Below are 19,530 nucleotides of genomic sequence, written 5' to 3'. Positions count from 1 at the left end.
GTTTCGGGCAATATTATCTGCTCATATTCAGCCAAATGCTTCAGAACCCATTGGACGGTGCTTCACAGTGCAGATGGACAATGACCCAAAGCATACTGCAAAAGCAACCAAAGAGTTTTTTAAGGGGAAGAAGTGGAATGTTATGCAATGGCCAAGTCAATCACCTGACCTGAATCCGATTGAGCATGCATTTCACTTGCTGAAGACAAAACTGAAGGGAAAATGCCCCAAGAACAAGCAGGAACAGAGCATCACCAGGGATGAAACCTTCAACCTTCAGGCTGTAATTGACTGCAAAAGGATTTGCAACCAAGTATTAAAAAGTGAAAGTTTAATTAGTATTATGTCCCATTACTTATGGTCGCTTAACAAGTGGGAGGCACATATGCAAACTGTTGTAATTCCTACACCGTTCACCTGATTTGGATCTAAATAACCTCAAATTAAAGCTGACAGTCTGCAGTTAAAGCACATCTTGTTCGTTTCATTTCAAATCCATTGTGGTCGTGTATAGAGCCCAAAATGTTAGAATTGTGTCGATGTCCCAATATTTATGGACCCGACTGTACATACAGAGGAAATACACAGGTAAAAAAAAAATAAAAAAAAAAAATATCCCCATAGAAATAGAGACTTACAATACCCGAGTATTGATAGGCCCTCCATGGTATGGTTACCAAGCCCAGACATGATTAGAGGAGATACACACTATTCCCATTACCTTAAGTACCCTCTCTTAGCTGCAAACCTCAAATCAGGGGGCAACATTCACCTCAATCTTTGTGCCAGTATTGTCCCGGCCCAGCCAGCATCCGCTAAGGAATCTCTCAGAGGTCCCCTCCTGTCGTCATCCGCCAGCGTCATCTGTGTTGACTAGCGAAGGGCAGAATATAATTGGATTGACTCCCTCTGTGTGGAGATATCATATGGTTCTCACTGTTTACAAGGCAGTGAGTTAAAAGAAAAGCATATCACTAACGTTTAGCTGTGCTCTGCAGTAAAGTACTGCACTTTCTCACCATGTGGAAGGTATATCAGTTATCACTGCCCATGTCTGTCTCTGTAGGAACGGACCTACAGATACTGCTGTGAGTGACCTCACCCCACCTGGAAGGGACAAGAAGACACTGTGAAGGGTCAGAATTATTCTTCCTATCCCTACCTGGTTGGAGGAGGATCATCGATCGGGGTAGTGCCAGCAAGGAGAATGAAATGGAAAAGAGGCGTGAAAACGACTCAGAAACTGGCGTAGTTTTCACTCCAGGTGTAAGGACTGCCAGAAGATGGGCCTAATTTATGACGAGGCCTGCGCCTCCTTCACATTGCAGGGGCTATAAAAGCCAGTCTTTGATAAATGACTCCCTTTGACTTCCCTATTGAATGAACTCTGCAAAAAAAAAAAAAAAAAAGTTTGCAGTATAAATTCACATGCCCCACAGGTAAATTTTTGTAGCATGTGGATGAGATTTGTTAACATCTCATCCTCTTCCCTGCTACTGTATTCCGTATAGTGGATTTTCTGTCGACAAATCTGGACGGAAAAAAAAATGCAGAATTGCCATCCTGTGAGGACAAAACATTATTCCTTTAGATTTAAAGTGCTAAATAGATCCTGTAGGTATACTTGGAGAAGAAGGTCTCATGAATCAATAATTTTATCCGTTGTCAATTTACTTTTCAGGAAAGAAAACCACGCTTTGTTTGCAAGTAAAGTGCATTTTTATTAGGAAAATGTATTAGTACATAAATCAAATTGAATTAATCCCCTAAAACTCAGTTTACAAAGCATCACATTTCACAGAATTAGGCCGTTCTAAATGTGTACAATCTTCTAAAACATGGCGCTGCTGCAAAATACAGCCAGGACAGGAAATAAAGGAATCAATTACACATGAATCCGAGGAATTCGCCATTATGACACCAGCCCTTTACAAATAGACCTACCAATCTATGTACACAAAAGGGCCACTTGTTCTCAAATAAGCAACTATAAAATAAAGGAGTAAAATCTATAATAGGTATATACACTAAAAGGAGCTGCTGAAATGACAATGCAATGTTAATGGTTTGGACCTGAAACCAGCGCATTAAAGCATGAAGACAACTTAGCCTCTATCCAAAGGATGGAGGATAGGTGTCTGTTTAGTGGGAGCCCACCCTCTGGGACCCCTCTGCTCCTTGTTTGAATGGAGTGTCAGACACACGCGTGTCCACCAATCCCCAGGAATGACGGAGATAGCCGACTACTTGACTATATTTGGCAGCCCCACAGAGCTAAATGTGCACGTGTGGACGCTGCTCTACTCCGACATGGGAGAACGGCCCTCGTTCTCGTGATCAGCAGGGGTCCCAGCAATCAGATCTTATAACCCATCCTGTGAAATTGAGGATAAGCTGTCTTCATGAGACAACACATTTAAAATTCTTTCAAAGTGGAAACTCTTAGATAGATTCATGAAACTGTATCAAAGAAAAAACTAAAAAAAACTGTCTTCCTTGCCCACAGCAACCAATCACAGCACAGCTTTTGTTTTTCAAGTGCCCTATGTGAAATGAAAGCTGCGCAGTGATTGGTTGCTATGTTAGTGCTGAAAAGAAAGTTACCCGACCCAAACCTGAGGTGACTACTCCTCTGTGAATGCACAATAGTGTATTACCTTGGAATGTCATTTAGAATAATTCAGTAATGGAAAGGGAGCCTGTTACATTGTACATGTCCATTCCTACCCGCCGGCAGCATTGTTAAAATTTTTAGCCCCCCACTCTGCTTTCCATTAGGAGTATAAATCTGAATCCCCGACAAAGGTATTAACATGTGTGCCGTGATGGATCCATTCACTTCAATGAGGATTGACTTTTGTACGTCCATCCTTTTTGGAGGACAAATTAGAGTAGTCTACCACACCACAAAAAAGACACAAGCGAACAGAAACCAATCAAAAAGATTCATCCAATGGACTTCCTCACATTGAACTGAATAGTCAGGTATGCAAATGTTCACCCCCAATGGAAAGTCCAGCAATTGGCTCAAATGCAGTGTGAACGCTGTCTTACTCACATTTTATTCATCTAAAACCCTGATCATTCTGGGCGTACCATCATTCTAAGCAAGTTGTACAGAGATTCGTCTCCATACAGTCTTCAAATGTATGGGCTCTGATGAGCCGAAGTTAGACCACTTTAAAGTAAAACCACTTTAAAACTTGAAACCAAACTTTGTTCAAGTTTTACAGTGGTTTCCACTTGAATTTATTCAACGAAGTCAGGCGCGACTTTGTGAATAACTTCGGCTCATCGGAGCCCATACATTCTAATACTGTACTGAGACTAATCTCCGTACAGTATTATTCCAAAGTTAAGCATGAAGCAACTTCGGATGAAGCATCTGAAGCTTGCTTCACTCAACACTAATTATAAACACCAATCTGCGCAGCTCCTTCTGCGCTATAACATGCCGCCTGCAGACTGGTTACAGGTTCCCTATAAAAAGAGGGGTCTGTTGTATTAAACAGAAAAACAACTTTCTCACCCAATTCATGCATGGGAACTAAAACTCTGAGGCCAGTGGAATAGAAGTTTTCTGGCGTACATTCCTTAGTGTGAATGCTATAGGAAGTGTTCTAAGGCTTACTGTATATGTGAGATAAGATGCATTACATGTGCACTTCAGTGGTACGCAAGGCACAATAACCTACCAAACAGCTTACACATACATGTTCATTGATATTAGTGATACCATGATAAGGTTATTAATAAACATTTTGGCATAGTGATATAGTGTTAAAAGCACCCATGTTTCCACTGTTAATAATGCAGTAAACCCATATTACCTAGGAGACCAGATAAAATGATCGTCATCCATGATTGGATTGGATATGTCAATTTAATTCAATAATGGAATAACCCTTAATTAAAACAGGATTGTAAATGTTCACATTTAAAGATATCACTGAATTTTAGAAAAACTTTACATAAAAAAGGAAAAAAAAATGAAAACTGCAGTTTACGCACCTTTGAAATGTTTTAGAGTAGGTACACATGGGATGGGTCCGCTCTCTGCTGGAATTCTGCCGCAGAAAAATTCACATACTGAGGGCTCATTCAGACGACCATATCCATTTTTGCGGATATGCAAAGCATTAATACCGGCCGCGTGCGTTACGCATTTTGCGGAATGGCACAGCCAGCCCTATGACGGAAATGCCTCTTTTCTACAATTGCGGCCTAGAACAAGACTTCTTTTTTTGCGGGGCCACAGAAAGGAAGTGCGGAAGCGCACAACACAGTGTGCAGTCTGCATCTTTTGCGGCCCTGTTAAAATTAATGGGACAGCATCTGTTCCGCAAAATAGTGGAACGGATGCGGACACAAATATATACGGTCGTGTGAATGGGCCCTAATGCAAAGTTTGCTGCTGAAGTCATACCATAAAAATACTGCAGATATGGGGCAGATTTCACGGCGAAATCCACAGCGTAAACAGACTCGCTGTGGATTTAAAATCCACACCACAGGTCAGGTTGCTAATTTTTTTTCTGCAGCTTATAGATGAGATTTTGTAAAATCACTTTCTTGGTGATGTAATATGCTGTGGATTTTCCATGCAAATCTGTGACAGACAATCCACAGCATATGCACCACATGTGAACCTACCCCAAGAAAGGCAGTGCTTAAAGGTGCAAACCACACAGCTGACCCAAGGAAATATCATAACGGTTCAAAGGGGTAACCGGTCAATTCCAGGTACATCTGCACTGCAGTATTTAACCTCACTTCATTTCATATCAAATAAAGCTTAACAAATAATAGTTATTTTACATAATATCAAATGTGCATTATAAAAAGAAAAAATAATCCTATGACATATTTAATAATAAAAAAATCCCTAAATGTTGCTACAAATAAAAGATAGATATTGTTAAACTCAGAGCAGATTTATCAATATGTCTTGACCATAAAAATGGAAACCATCCTAAAGGGTCCTGAAACCATCTCAGGAGACTACCACCATATTTATCAAACAACTGAAGCCTCCAAGGGGCATCTTCAAATGTATGAGCCCATTGGCCGACACAGCTATTTGAAGCAAGCGCTGCTTTCTCTTCAAAATTACCTACGTCTCCTTTGCATCTGTGGAACACTTGAAGGTAACCTAACTGCCTGTAACCTCACATACCGTAAGCGTATATTGCCAGTGCAGGTATAGTGGAAACTGTATCAGAAAAATATAGATGTCTTTTTTCACAGTTTTTGATGCAGTTATGTGTTTTGTTTTTTACCATTAAAACACGTTTAATTAAAGGGGTTGTCCTGGGCTTTTACTATTGATGGCTTTTACTATTGATGACTTTTACTATATTGACTTTTACTATAGGTCATCAATATCAGATTGATGGGGGTCCTGACCCGACAACCCCCTCCAGCTGTACGGGGAGACTGTACATCTCTCATGTTCACTGCTGTCTATGGCAAAGACCATAGACAGCAGCAGTGGTCCGGATAAGAGAATGCAGACGGCGCATGCGCACTGTCTCCCCATACAGCTTATCGCGCGCAGGGGGGGGAAATAACCTTACTCAAAATTTGGAGACAACACAATGGACAGAGCTTCCTACTTCCAGCTGCATACAGTGTGTTGTGTCCAGTGGAGTCAGCAGCCAGAAAACTGCTGATCGTGGGCGTGTCTGGTGTTCGAACCCTACCAAACTGATACTGATGACTGATTTGGACGACAGGTCATCAATATCTAGACACTGGAAAACTTCTTTAATGAAAACTGGTCCCAGACACAATACTGATAAATCTGCCCTTTCATATATACTATCAAGCGTAAAGGGCATTAATGTTAGGCCCATTTGCACGTCTGCCATTATGGCTCATCTTCAACATCTACAGATCCAAGTTCTGTCTCTATTGCACAATACAATAAGGAAGGTGAGGAGGTGAATATACACCGCTAGTTGAACTGCTTGCTGCCATACTGAGGAAAAGTGACAGCTTGTTTTACAATATTTTAAGAGGGATGTCTCATCTCGCCATTACTAAGGCAAGATGAGACACCGTTCCAACCACCACCTGTCAGGGAAACAGAAGATCTCATTGGCGTGCATGGGAGGTACATAGCACAACAAGCTATGGCATTTCTGTGCAGTTTCCCAGCCTGGAGGTGGTCAGAACTGTGTCGCATCCCGCCTTAGTAACGGAGAGATGAGACAACCCCTTTAACTTTGATAGTGTAGATGCTAATTTTCCCATGTTATGTCACAGACCCAAACTTCTACGTAATGTCCATGGAAAGTTACATAATATACACGGACAAGAGTCGTTGCATGATGCAGTAGAGTTTACATTGCTGGAACACAAAATGGTAGATAAACTACGGTATAGTCTCTGATGCCACACGGTCACTACAGCACGGGACAGACACTGTGCACTCTGGCTAGGCGTTCATGCTATTTCATTAGTAGCTGGAGCCAATACAATAAGATCACACTAATAAATCCAACCTGTCTTGTCCATGTCCCAGCAGATACTGGGAGACTGTCCCCCCAACATATAACTGAATGTACTTGATAGCTTGCACTAGAAGACAGTAGTGTTATCCTAAAAGAGGTCTATTTTAACAATAATTGTAGGTGACAAACCAGTGACAGGCCCATGAGCCAACGCAAGGCACTGTAGTGGTTGGTGGAACAACTAATTTCCTTTTACAGCTATTTTTCTTCTCATGGAAGCCTTTTGGCTGCAAAATAATATATGAAAACAAAGCAGGCACAATGTGCTTACAGCAGGAAAAGTACGCAAAATACGTTAACACTATATGTTAAAATAGAAAATGATAAAGCTCTAAAGCCGGCCATATGTTAGCCGAATGCCTATTCTTCCCAACTCCACGATAAACTTTTTTCTTTCACTGGTGAGAGGAGAAAAAGCAGTTGCTAGATCTACCTGGCCGTGGTTTAATTCAACATGTCCAATCCTACCTTCCCCCCCCGACATGAGACAGAAGAGGATAGTCGAGACACTCCATAAGCATGAGTTAGTCGACATTTATCTAATGTGCAGAACAACTTTAAAGAGATTGTGCCAAGTTTTAAAGTTATCCACAAGATAGGGGATACCTATCTGATCCGAGACCCCCACCAAATCACAAACGGAATGAAAGGTCGCCCAACAGCGCTGCTGCTCCATTCATTCTGTATAGGACCATCGAAGAGACGTCGAGTATGGCACTTCAGTCTCTGTCAGCACCATACAGATGAAAGAAGAGTCAGCGGGAATGTGTGACCTGCCTTTCCATTCAGACGGGAACAGGACCTGTTACCATATAGTTATCCCAAAGCGTTAAAACTCATCACAATCACTTTAAGTGAATCACAGGCAAACAATAGGAACAGACACCACTGAGAAGTGCAGACGTGGTATTAATGGACTGAAATGTGTTCCAGAGGGGGCAAAAAACTAAAATTACTCATGTATGCAATGTCATGCTAAAATTTAAAGTCCACAAAAAAAAATAAAAAAAAATAAGTTTGGGAGGACAAATAACCCCATAATTATTCCCTAAAATACAGTAATGTGCAATATACAAAATTAACACTGGGTACAGCAGCATTTGAGGTTTGCAGTTGCAATGGACTGTAAAGAACAAACCATAACATGATTACAATAATGCCGCTAGGCTGAGTTCACAACCGCTATGGTGCCAATTCTGTTACATCTGACAGTGCTGTTTATTTCTGGCACGGCAACGGACTCAGTGACAGAACCCGATAGACCTCATTCTAAGTCAATGGAATCCGCTGGGCGCCACTGGTGTCCTCAGTGCCACAGATCTATCACGGCTTGAATTCCATTTTTCTGTTTGTATAAAGGAACAGGAAAGTGGAAGACCTAATTCAGATGTGAACACAGCCTTAGATCTAAATAAATATACATAGAATGACAAAAATATATTAACCTAAAAATTTCTTTGTTATGTGAACTGGTGAGTATATCCTGCTAAGATTTTATACAGATGACCCTGTACTTCACTTCTCTCATGATAAAAAGCTAGCGTTTTAGTCTTCGGCCGTTTACCCCACTCCTGCTTTGTAGAGAAGGACCTATACAAAGAAAACCACCAGGTGTTTTGTCACTGCGGCCACCAAGTACCTAAATAAGGGGCACAAGGCTGGCACGACGAGATGGTCTGGCAGATGCTTCTCTTGGTGGAATCATTATGACAAAGTTGTACCCAGGATGATTGCAAGAATTAGCAGCAAGATGACTACACAGATGATGATGAAGATCATTTTCTGAAAGGGAAAAATAAATACATTTAGCACACAAGGGAATCTGGAAATGCCTACATTACATTGTCATTAAAGGGAATCTGTGCTGAGGGCAGCGTACAATGGTGGCTGAGGGCAGCGTACAATGGTGGCTGAGGGCAGCGTACAATGGTGACAGAGGCCCCGATTCAAATGCAGAGTCACTTCCTTTTTTTTTGGGGGGGGGGGGGGGGGGGGGGGGGGAAGAGAGAGAGTATTTATGAGCTCCCAGCTAGACACAGTATAAAATGAAAGCGGTAAATTATCCACAAGCAAGTGGAGCCGCTGCTCATGAATTTTTTAACAAAAGGTCCTGCGCCCCAATGATTCTGGGACTAAAACAAAAAAGGTAAGAGACCCTGCTCCATCACCGTTTTATGCTGCCCTCCCATAGCACAGCACAAACCTGGTAACACACTGAATTTAAATATTTCTAAACATAAAAAATAAATTTTCATTGAAGCTTTCATTTACTGGAGAGCCTTTTTCCCCCAGGTTAATAGGTAAAACCGGCTGAACGTCTGCAGGCAATCCTTGGCAGCATTACAGGAATATGCAGCATGCTCTCCAGTCCATGTGTACATATGTTTGTGTTAGGCTGAAGCTATACTTAAAAGCAGTCCATTTGATCAAGAAAACTAGATAAAACCAGGGGTTTTGGAAACCAGGTAAAAAATGTGCATTATCGTGGCTATGGGGGTAGGGATTTTACAGCAAGGAAAGTAGTTTTCCTTAATGAAAAAAAAACCTGTAATAGACAGTACTTAGCTTCCAGTTTCTGCTTCGGTCCACTGAGACTCCATGGTTTCCCACCGCTGTGATGCAATGACGTATACTCTATAAAGATGTCCACATAACTGTGGTGGCCACTTGGTGCCATGGAATATCACTTCAGACAAAATGTCCACTCTGGCCAGCAGTGGTTGGGGGACACATCGCAGTGGTGGGAACCCAAGGACGGCATGTCACTGCACTGACTAGTGTTTAGAAATATAAAAGGTCTCAGCCCTGTATATGTATATGACACTAAGGCCCCTTTCACATGGGCGAAAATTCTGCACGGGTGCAATGCAGGAGGTGAAAGCATTGCACCCGCACTGAATCCGAACCCATTCACTTCAATGGGGCTGTTCAGAGGAGCGTTGATTTTCACGCATCACCTGTGCGTTGTGTGAAAATCGCAGCATGTTTGATATTCTGTGTTTTCTCGATAAGCAGGCCCCATAGAAATGAATGGGGCTGCATGAAAATCACAAGCATCCACAAGCAAGTGCGGATGCGGTGCGATTTTCACGCATGATTGCTAGGAGATGACAGGGATTAGCAACCCCAGACCCCATTAAAGTAAATTCACTTTATTATTTTCCCTTATAACATGGTTATAAGGGAAAATAGCATTCTTAATACAGGATGCTTACTAAGATGTCGATGTTGAGGGGATTAAAAAGTAAAAATAAAAAAATAACTCACCCTATCCACTTGATCGCGCAGCCGGCATCGTCTTTTATATTCTTCTTTCAGGACCTGCAAAAGGACCTTTGATGATTTCTATCTTCATACAGCAGGACCTGTGCCAACGTCACCGTGCTCACCAGGTGGTGAGCGCAATTACGTCTTCAAAACGTCCTTTGGCAGGTCCTGAAAGAAGAAGAAAAAAAAAAAGACGATGCCGGCTGCGCAATATAGTGGAGTTAATTTTTTTGACCCCTAAAGCCACATTTTAGTAAGCATTCAGTATTAAGAATGCTATTATTTTCCCTTATAACCATATTATAATAGAAAATAATAAAATCTACAGAACACCGAACCCAAACCTGAACTTCAGTGAAGAAGTCCGGGTTCAGGTCTGGGTACCACATTCAGTTTTTTATCACGTGTGCGTAAAACGCATTGCACCCGTTTACCGCAATGCACACGTGATGCAGCCGGAGAAAATCCGGGACACCCGTGTGAAAGAGGTCTAAAGGGAATCTGTCACCAGTGGTCACATTTGCCGGCTGACTGCATACATGTGCCGCGGGTCTCTACTGTGTGAAAAAGAAGAAAGCCAGCGGCTATGGCACCTGCTGCACAACTTCCACCATACATATAAAGCGGAGGTTGCAAAGGGGTTAAGGCCCCCGATTTACTAATGTGTGCCTAGAATCTGTCCAAAAAGTGGAGCAAATTGGTGAAACTAGGGTTTCTCCAATTTTTGGCACCCACTTGGAAAAGGGGGCAAGGCTTTGTGGATAAAGGAAATGGCCTAAGGTTTTGCTCCTAAATTTGTGCCACAATTCTGGTGTAGAATTCTGTCTCTACCTAAGCCAACCAATAGTTGGTACAGGGTGAGACAAAAGTGTCCGTGTACCAGATGAATCACCAGCATGAGACACTGTAATAAATGTGCTGCGGGGCTAGACTGTCGAAGTTTACACCAGCTATAGATTTAGAAAATCTGCCCCTAAATGTTCAGTTTCACAGCTTGTTTGCTACTAAAAGGGCAATCAGATCACTGAAATGAAATCTGACCATAAGCAACTGAAAAAGCAGACCATCAAAAAGCTGCGATTCGGTCACATTGAATGTGGTGTCTGAGTTGCAATCAGCATATTACAGAGCAGGAGGCGCTGAGCAGATTAATATATAGTTTTGTGGTAAAAGATTCCGTCAAACTTGTAATTTATTCGTTTTAATCACGTATAGGATTGACTCCTTGACTTCAAAGGCCAGAATGAGCAGGAATATAAATGTATAAAATAGAACTACAACTATATATCAATCTGCTCAGCTCCTTCTGCTCTAACATGGTGTCTGTAGCTTACATTGCATTTTCATGGTGACAGGTTGCCTTTAAGAGTGATTCACACGAGCAAGCTTGGTCTGGAAAACGTGGTCCATGAGACGGCCGCCTGGCCCAGAGCGACCAAGGCTCTCCTGACCAGAACTTACTGTATGGTAGTGTCTTATGATTGTCAGTTCATATCTGATTGCTGGTCTAATTTACTGTACTTCCAACACTAGACCCGTGATCAGATAGGACCCAACTGTATCAGAAAACACTATAATGCAGTCAGGGCAGAGGAGCAGCTGACAGATGGACTGTTTCCTGGACAGAGTATGTGTCAATCAGCCTTAGGGCTCATGCAAACGAATGTTGTTTTTTGCGTTCGTTCAGTTTTGTTTTTTCTTCCAGTCTATATACAGGACCCTTCACTTCAATGAGGCCGCAGAAAAATAAAAAAACTGAAATTACTTTATTCATTCCGCTTCCGTATGTCCGTTCCGCAAAAAAAATAAAAATAAAAAATAGAACATGTCCTATTATTGTCCGCAATACGGACAAGGATAGTACTGTTCTATCAGGGGCCAGCTGTTTCGTTCCACAAAATATGGAATGCACACGGCCTGTATCAGTGTTTTACGGATCTGCAATATACAGACCGCAAAGCATCCAACAGTCGTGTGCATGAGCCCTTAGGGGTAAATCTACAAAGGATGTATTTTGCTGCAGAAAACCTACCAGATCCACGTTGAAAATCTGCAAAGTATCTACCTCAAGATCCACAGTACAAATGCGCCTTAAAGGTGAATTTAGATGTACAGGTAAATAATTATTCAGCTGATTAACGACACAATCACATTTAGCAAAATTAAAGCCAGTGACATAAGCATTTTCATGCAAAGATTATCATGTACAAATCTGGCGGTGTGGAATGGTTTACTTGCTTAGTTGAGGATTTAGACAGCAGCAACGATTTACATAAAACACGCCTGTTTTTACATCGTTCACATTGTCAAAATGTCACACGATCATTTATATTACAAGTGTGAAATGAGCGTTTTAGTATAGGCGTTCAGTCGCTACATACATTTACATGATTAACATCCAATAACGTTAGCGTTCGAAAATGTAACAATTATCTGCTTGTCTAAACGCGCCTTTAGCATTCTTTTATCATCTTAGATCACCAAAGAGGGAATTTCCCGTGTCATATTGATGTGACATAGACAAGTGTGGTTTCTGAAAGACAGACACCGACCAACTGTGAGGCTGTAACCAGAAGGATGTGCACAAGTTTGTCCCAAGCCATTGTGTACAAGCGTGCTCTACACCTGGAATGTTCACTTATACAATCAACCTGCTTTACGAAAAACATCACCCAATTACAGAATGTATCCATAAGGACACCCCTTTAAATAAGGCTACTTTCCCATCAGCGTTGTTTATTCTGGTTTTGAGATCCGGCAGAGTATCTCAAGACCTGGATAAAACACTTCTGTTTCATTTAATACATCTGTTTTGTTCGAATCCGGTTGTATTAAATAGAAACTGAACAAGCCAGATCCGGCATTAAAATCATTGTAAGTCAATGGGTGCCGGATTTTTCTGTAATGAAAATACCGGATCGGCCACAATTGATTTACATGGATTTTGATGCCGGATCTGGTTTGTTCAGTTTTGCAGACCGGAGACAAAACAGCAGCTTGCTAAGATTTTGTGTCCGGTCACAAAACGGAACTGGTGGATACTGATCAGATTTGTCCCCATTGATAATGAATGGGGACACAACTGAACTGTTTTGGCCCGGTTTTGAGATCTTCTGCTGGATCTTAAAACCAAAAATGCTGACGTGAAAGTAAACCAGTTTGGCAAGCACTGCGCCACCAATCCTATATTATGCATTTCCAGGTTGATGGTATAATAAGAGAACACAAAAAAGAAAAGAAATGGGTTACTTACTGCCTCATGGGCAGAGGCTGAATTACAAAGGCAACCAAGGGTTCACCTGAGGCCAACTGTTAAACCTACGATCAAGGCAATTATGCCAATCGCCACCAACACTAAAATAGCAATGATCCATTTTTTCTGCAAGCATAAAAAAAGGTGAATTAATACAAAGGTTACTACAGCTCAGCGAAGGTATGCAAGTGTGCTGCTTCTCATCAAGGAGCCTCAGAGCAATGCAATCGGATTAGTGGCTATTGGTGAAGAAAGGTCCAGCGTTCTTCAAAATACATTTATGAACTTACCCTGCGCGATTTGCTCTGATATTTCACAGCCTTCTTGGTTTCTTCTTTGGCATGTTCAATGTAATCAACAGCATTTTCCACATTCTTCTCAATATTGTTTATCATTTCGCCCTGTGACAAGAGAGTTCAAAGTTACAGAAAACTGTAACCTCTTCCCATTAAAGGGGTTGTGTCACTTCAGCAAGTGGCATTCATCATGTAGAGAAAGTTAATGTCCATATTGCCTCCTTTGCTGGCTGGATTCATTTTTCCATTACATTATACACTGCTCCATGGTTATGACGACCCTGCAATCCAGCATCATTTATGAAAAAAATGCTGGACTCTGCGCAGGCCACAGAGGCCGGTGCTTTTTCCTATATTGTGCAACTATATTGTGGGGAATTAAGGGAAGCAGAGTGAGAACTTTACTCCTACACATTTCTATAAGCATTAATGTTATTTAGTTCTAGGAAATCATTTATTTATTTCTATAAATGTCCACTGTTCCTGCTGTGACTGGCCACGTCCTGAGGTAGACTAGTGCTGAAGAAGCCTCGTCACCTCTGTAAAGGTTATGTTGTGGCCTTGTGCTTAAAAAAATAAATAAAAATATTACGTTTTCCCAATCAGTCTGGACTCAATACCCCATAATGAGAAAGTGAGAACAGAAGACATTGCTGCTCATTTATTCAATAGGAAAAACTAAAAAATTTTTTAGATGGCCACAACCAACCCTTGAAATTTAGCTCTGGGGTCTCCCATTTCTCTTGATCTTTGAGATGTTTCTACACTTTAATTGGAGTCCACATGTGAAAGTCATTTGATTGGACATAATTTAGCAAGACATGTTTATATAAGATCTTGCAGCTATCAATGCATATCAGAACCAAAACCAAGCAATGAGAGGGGAAGAACTGCCTGTAGAGCTCAGAGACACTTTCTGTGGCACAGATTTCTCAAGAACACAGTGGCTTACATAAATCTTAAATGGAAGGAGTTTGGAATACCCCCGACTCTTCTTAGAGCTGGCCGCCCCACCAAACTAATTAATTAAGGGAAAACAGCTTTGGTAAGAGAAACCAATGGTCACTCTGACTGAGCTCTAAAGGTGTGCAGATGGGAGAAACTTCCAGAATGTCAACCTTCACTGCAGCACTCCCATCAATCTGGACTTTATGGCACATTGGATAGAAAGAAACCTATCCTCAGTAAGACACATGAAAGTCCATCAGGAGTTTTTTAAAAAAAAAGCACCTACAGGACTCCCAGACTGTAAGAAACAAGATTGTTCGGTCTGACGAAAACTGAAATTTTGGGCTCAATTCTAAGTATCATCCTTAGGATAGGTCATCAATTTCAGATTGGCCCCAGCACCTCCCCTGATCAGCTATTTGAATAGAACGCAGCGTTCGTGTAAGCACCGTCAACCTGCTCGCCATTGCAACGACAGCAGTGAGCAGGTGTAATTACTCCTAAGCTATCCCATTACCTTCCATGGGAAGTAAAGGCAGTGCTCATACGAGTGCTGCTTTCTCTTTAAACAGCTGGCTGGGACGTCGGGAGACAGCCCCCTGCCGATCGGATATTGATTAAGAGTGGATAATGCCGCCACTCACTTTTTTCAATATGCTTTTATTTCACAACATCTGTTGTTACATAGGATGCGTTTCAGCCCTTCCAGGGCCTATGTCAACTATCAGATCTGATAATGATGACCTAACCAGAGGATAGGTCATCAATAGGGATGAGTAAATAGACTTCGGATTAAACATCCGAAGTCGATTTGCATAAAACTTTGTTCTAATACTGTATGGAGCAAGAGCTCCGTACAGTATCAGAATGTATTGGCTCCGATGAGCCGAAGTTATTACTTTGCGAAGTCTCGCGACTTCGGTTCCAAGTGGTACCTTGGAACCGAACCAGAGTTTGGGAAATAGTTTTTTACAGTACAAATTAATTTAGGAAGTTATTGCAAAGTCTCGTGAGACTTCGCGAAGCAATAACTTCGGCTCATCGGAGCCAATACATTCTAATACTGTACGGAGCTTCTGCTCCATACAGTATTAGAACGAAGTTTTATACGAATTGCTCATCCCTAGTCATCAATATAAATAAAGCGAACAATCCCTTTAATGAAAACATGATCCAGAGTGCTATGGACCTCAGACTGGGTTAAGGGTTCACCTTCCCACAAGACAATGACCCTAAGCACACAGACAAGTTAACACACGAGTGGCCCAGTCAGTCCCGACTTGAACCCAACCAAACATCTCTGGAGTGAAATGAAAATGGTTGTCCAACCTGACAGAGGATGAGAGGATCTGCAGCGAAGAATGGCAGAAAAATCCCCAAATGTGCAAACCTTGTAGCATCTCGCCCAAGAAGACTGGAGGCTGTAATTGTTGCTTAAAGTGTATCAACCAAGTACTGAGTAAAGGGTTTTAATACTTAAGTCCATGCAAAATGTTGGTTTTCTTTTTTTAATACATTAGCAAAAATTTCTGACAATCTGTTTTCACTTTGTCATTATTGAGTATTGGGTGCAGATTGATGGGCAAAAAATAGCTTTTTTTTTCATTATAGCACAAAACTGCAACATAACAAAATGTGAAAAAAGTGAAAGGGTCTGAAAACTTTCTGAACGCAGTACCCACTGAAGTTATACTGGTTATTTCCATGACTTCCCAAGATGACGGAGACCCCTGTTGAATTAGATGCAGATCCCAGTGGATTACGTGCTTGTTGTGAAGGGCAATAGAACCATTCTTATGTGTCCCTGCCCTTATTGTCCAATATACCAGCACAAAGTAACTCGTGCATGGTGTCATAATAGCGGAAAGCTTTAGCACCTCTGCCATATAACTTTGAGCACTATCTGACAGAATAAAATAAAGTGTCTGAATTGGGCTTCCCCTCTAAATCCCCAGAACTCCCAGACGCTTGGTGATCCATGCATACGAATGGCAGTGACTGCATCAAACATAGATGAATGCATGTTTTATGTCACTTGGATGTGCTGGAATGAAAATGCAAACATTGATAGATGACATGTGAATCTTTTACCTCGATTTCTGTCCTTCAGGGGATAAAACCAGCAGCAAATAACAGAGCATTAAACAATTTGTTAAGAAAGGTTATAGCGAGGCAGCCATTTTTCTGGTAACGCTTACTATTATTCATTTATGCAGCCCCATCAACCTCTAGTATTTGTAAGAAAACTAAATATGTCTAGATTATTTTTTTTATAATATTTTTTGCCTTCACCTCATAATAATTACAAATCTTAAAACAAAATCAACAACCTGCAGAAGAGAGAAGTGTGCGACTGAGGGCTAAGGCTACTTTAACACTTGCGGCAGTGTAATCCGGCGGGCAGTTCCGTTGTCAGAACTGCCAGCCGGATCCGCCGATCTTTATGTGAGCATTTGTGAGACTGATCTGGATTCCAGTATTTTGAATGCCGGATCCGGCACTAATACATTCCTACGGGGGAAAATGCTGGATCCTGCATTTAAGGCAAGTCTTCAGTTTTTTTTCGCCGGAGATAAAACCGTATCATGCTGCGGTTTTCTCTTTTGCCTGATCAGTCAAAACAACTGAACTGAAGACATCCTGAACGGATTACTCTCCATTCAGAATGCATGGGGATATGCCTGATCAGTTCTTTTCTGGTATAGAGCCCCTGTAAAGGAACTCTATGCCAGAAAAGAAAACCGCTAGTGTGATAGTACCCTAAGGGTACTTTCACACTATACCGGAAAAGAACTGATCAGTTTTATCCCCATGCATTCTGAATGGAGAGCAATCCGTTCAGGATGCATCTAGATGTCTTCAGTTCAGTCTTTTTGACTGATCAGGATTTTTTTTAACCGATTAGGATCCTGATCAGTCTTACAAATGCCATCAGTTTGCATACGTTTTGACGGATCCAGCAGGCAGTTCCGGCGCCAGAACTGCCTGCCAGAATACTCTGCCGCAAGTGTGAAAGTACCCTAACGTGTGTGAACACAGTCTATCATGACATTTAAGGCTACTTTCACATCTGTGTTTGTGCTGTATGGTTTTGAGATCTGGCAGGCTGTCTCAAAACCACAGCAAAGCCTTTCCGTTATAATGATACAACCGGCTGCTTCAGTTCAGAATGGATTAGATTGTATTATATCGAAAATTAAGAAATCGGAATCATGTCCAAAAAAAAAACACAGATCCGGCACCATTTAATTATATGGTTTTTGGTACCGGATCTGGCTTGTTCAGTTTCCCATGCCCGACACAAAAACATTGCTTGCAGCGATTTTGTCTGGCATGGGAACGCAACAAATCGGGATGGAATGCATTCTGGGGCACTCTGTTGGCAATGAATGGGGACAAAACTGAACTGAAGTGGTTTTAAGAGTCTGTGCTGGATCTCAAAACCGGACAGCACAACGCTGATGTAAAAGTAGCCTAAAGCGACTGTCCGGTTCAAGAAAACAAAAATTCACATTGACTTTGGAATGAACAAAACACTTATCTAGTGCCCTCCTTTTCTTATTGTCAGTTGAGCTGATCTGCAGATCCATGAGTTCCTGATCTCTACTGTCATCCAAGATCACCAAACCGCTTCTCTGGTGCATACTGGGCATCTGGTAGTCAAAGATTGTGGGCATTACTGGCCAATCAGGTATTATGAAAAGCTTTGCGGCCATCTTGGATGGCAGAAGAGGAGCCTGGGAATCAGTAGATCTGCAGCTAAAAAGTTGAAGAACGTCACTATATACCGTATTTTTCGCCGTATAAGACGCACTTTTTTCCCCCCAAAAGTGGGGGGAAAATAGCAGTGCGTCTTATACGGCGAATGCAGCTTATTTTGCGAATTTTCGCGCAAATTATTTTGCGAATTTTCGCGCAAATTATTTTGCGATTTTCAATGATACACCCGCCGCGATGCCGCGCGGCGGGTGTATCAGCTGTGAGGGAGGAGGGGCTGGGGGCCGGCGTCTGCTTTTATAATGACAGCGGGGCCCGTGCAGTGACTATTCTACTACATGGGCCCCGCTCACTGTATAATCGTATGTCTAATAGTAAATAGTTATGTACATAATCGCATAATGAGCGGAGTACTTACAACTACAAACGCTCGCCGAGAGGAGGGAGGAGGCAGGCTGGGAGGACGGGCGCTGGCAGTGTGTGAGTCATACGTCACGCGCCTGCGCTGCCCACTTTATGAATGAAGCAGGCGGCGTGGGCGCATGACGTATGACTCACGCTGCCAGCGCCTGTCCTCCCGGCCTGCCTCCTGCCTCCTCCCTACTCTCGGCGAGCGCTTGTAGTTGTAAGTACTCCGCTCATTATGCGATTATGTACATAACTATTTACTATTAGAGATACGATTATACAGTGAGCGGGGCCCGTGTAGTAGAAAACAGTCACTGCACGGGCCCCGCTGTCATTATAAAGCCAGATGCCGGCCCCCAGCCCTGTATTGAGGGTCATTCACTACAGGGACACTTATGGAGGGGATCTGTGGATGACACATAGCATAAGATGCTATATATGTGTCATCCACAGATCCCCCCCATAACTGTCATACACAGAGACCCCAATAAGAGCCACCCACAGATCCCCCATAAGTGTCACCCACAGATCCCCCATAACAGTCACCCACAGATCCCCCATAACAGTCACCCACAGATCCCCCATAACAGTCACCCACAGATCCCCCATAACAGTCACCCACAGATCCCCCATAACAGTCACCCACAGATCCCCCATAACAGTCACCCACAGATCCCCCATAACAGTCACCCACAGATCCCCCATAACAGTCACCCACAGATCCCCCATAACAGTCACCCACAGATCCCCCATAACAGTCACCCACAGATCCCCCATAACAGTCACCCACAGATCCCCCATAACAGTCACCCACAGATCCCCCATAACAGTCACCCACAGATCCCCCATAAGTGTCACCCACAGATCCCCCATAAGTGTCACCCACAGATCCCCCATAAGTGTCACCCACAGATCCCCCATAACAGTGCCATCCACAGACCACAATTAGTTCAAAACCCACCAAAAGCACACCTTTTGGTTCAAAATATTTTTTTTCTTATTTTCCGCCTCAAAAACCTAGGTGCGTCTTATAGGCCGGTGCGTCTTATAGGGCGAAAAATACGGTAAGTATTCTGTTCGTTCCCCAGATAATGTGAACCAGAGGTTGCTTGAACTGTTAATATTG

At 42.3% G+C, this 19,530-nt stretch overlaps 1 protein-coding gene across 2 annotated transcripts in view; it reads right to left on the bottom strand.

Annotated features, from left to right (window-relative positions):
• Window positions 1-1,700: 1,700 nt before the first annotated feature.
• STX2 (syntaxin 2) overlaps window positions 1,701-19,530 on the bottom strand; it is a 67,508-nt gene continuing 49,678 nt past the window's right edge. For both annotated transcript variants that reach the window (XM_044275627.1, XM_044275628.1), the window contains exons 9-10: window positions 13,326-13,436; window positions 1,701-8,297 (exon numbers count right to left, since the gene is read on the bottom strand). In XM_044275627.1, coding sequence (XP_044131562.1) covers window positions 8,220-8,297; window positions 13,326-13,436 — 189 coding nt within the window. In that variant the 3' untranslated portion in view covers window positions 1,701-8,219. The remainder of the gene's footprint in view (window positions 8,298-13,325; window positions 13,437-19,530) is intronic.

Source organism: Bufo gargarizans, chromosome 1 (genome assembly GCF_014858855.1).
Source record: "Bufo gargarizans isolate SCDJY-AF-19 chromosome 1, ASM1485885v1, whole genome shotgun sequence".
Lineage (NCBI taxonomy): Eukaryota > Metazoa > Chordata > Amphibia > Anura > Bufonidae > Bufo > Bufo gargarizans.
Note: the sequence above shows the minus strand (reverse complement) of the source record. Positions and strands in the feature narration are given on the sequence as shown.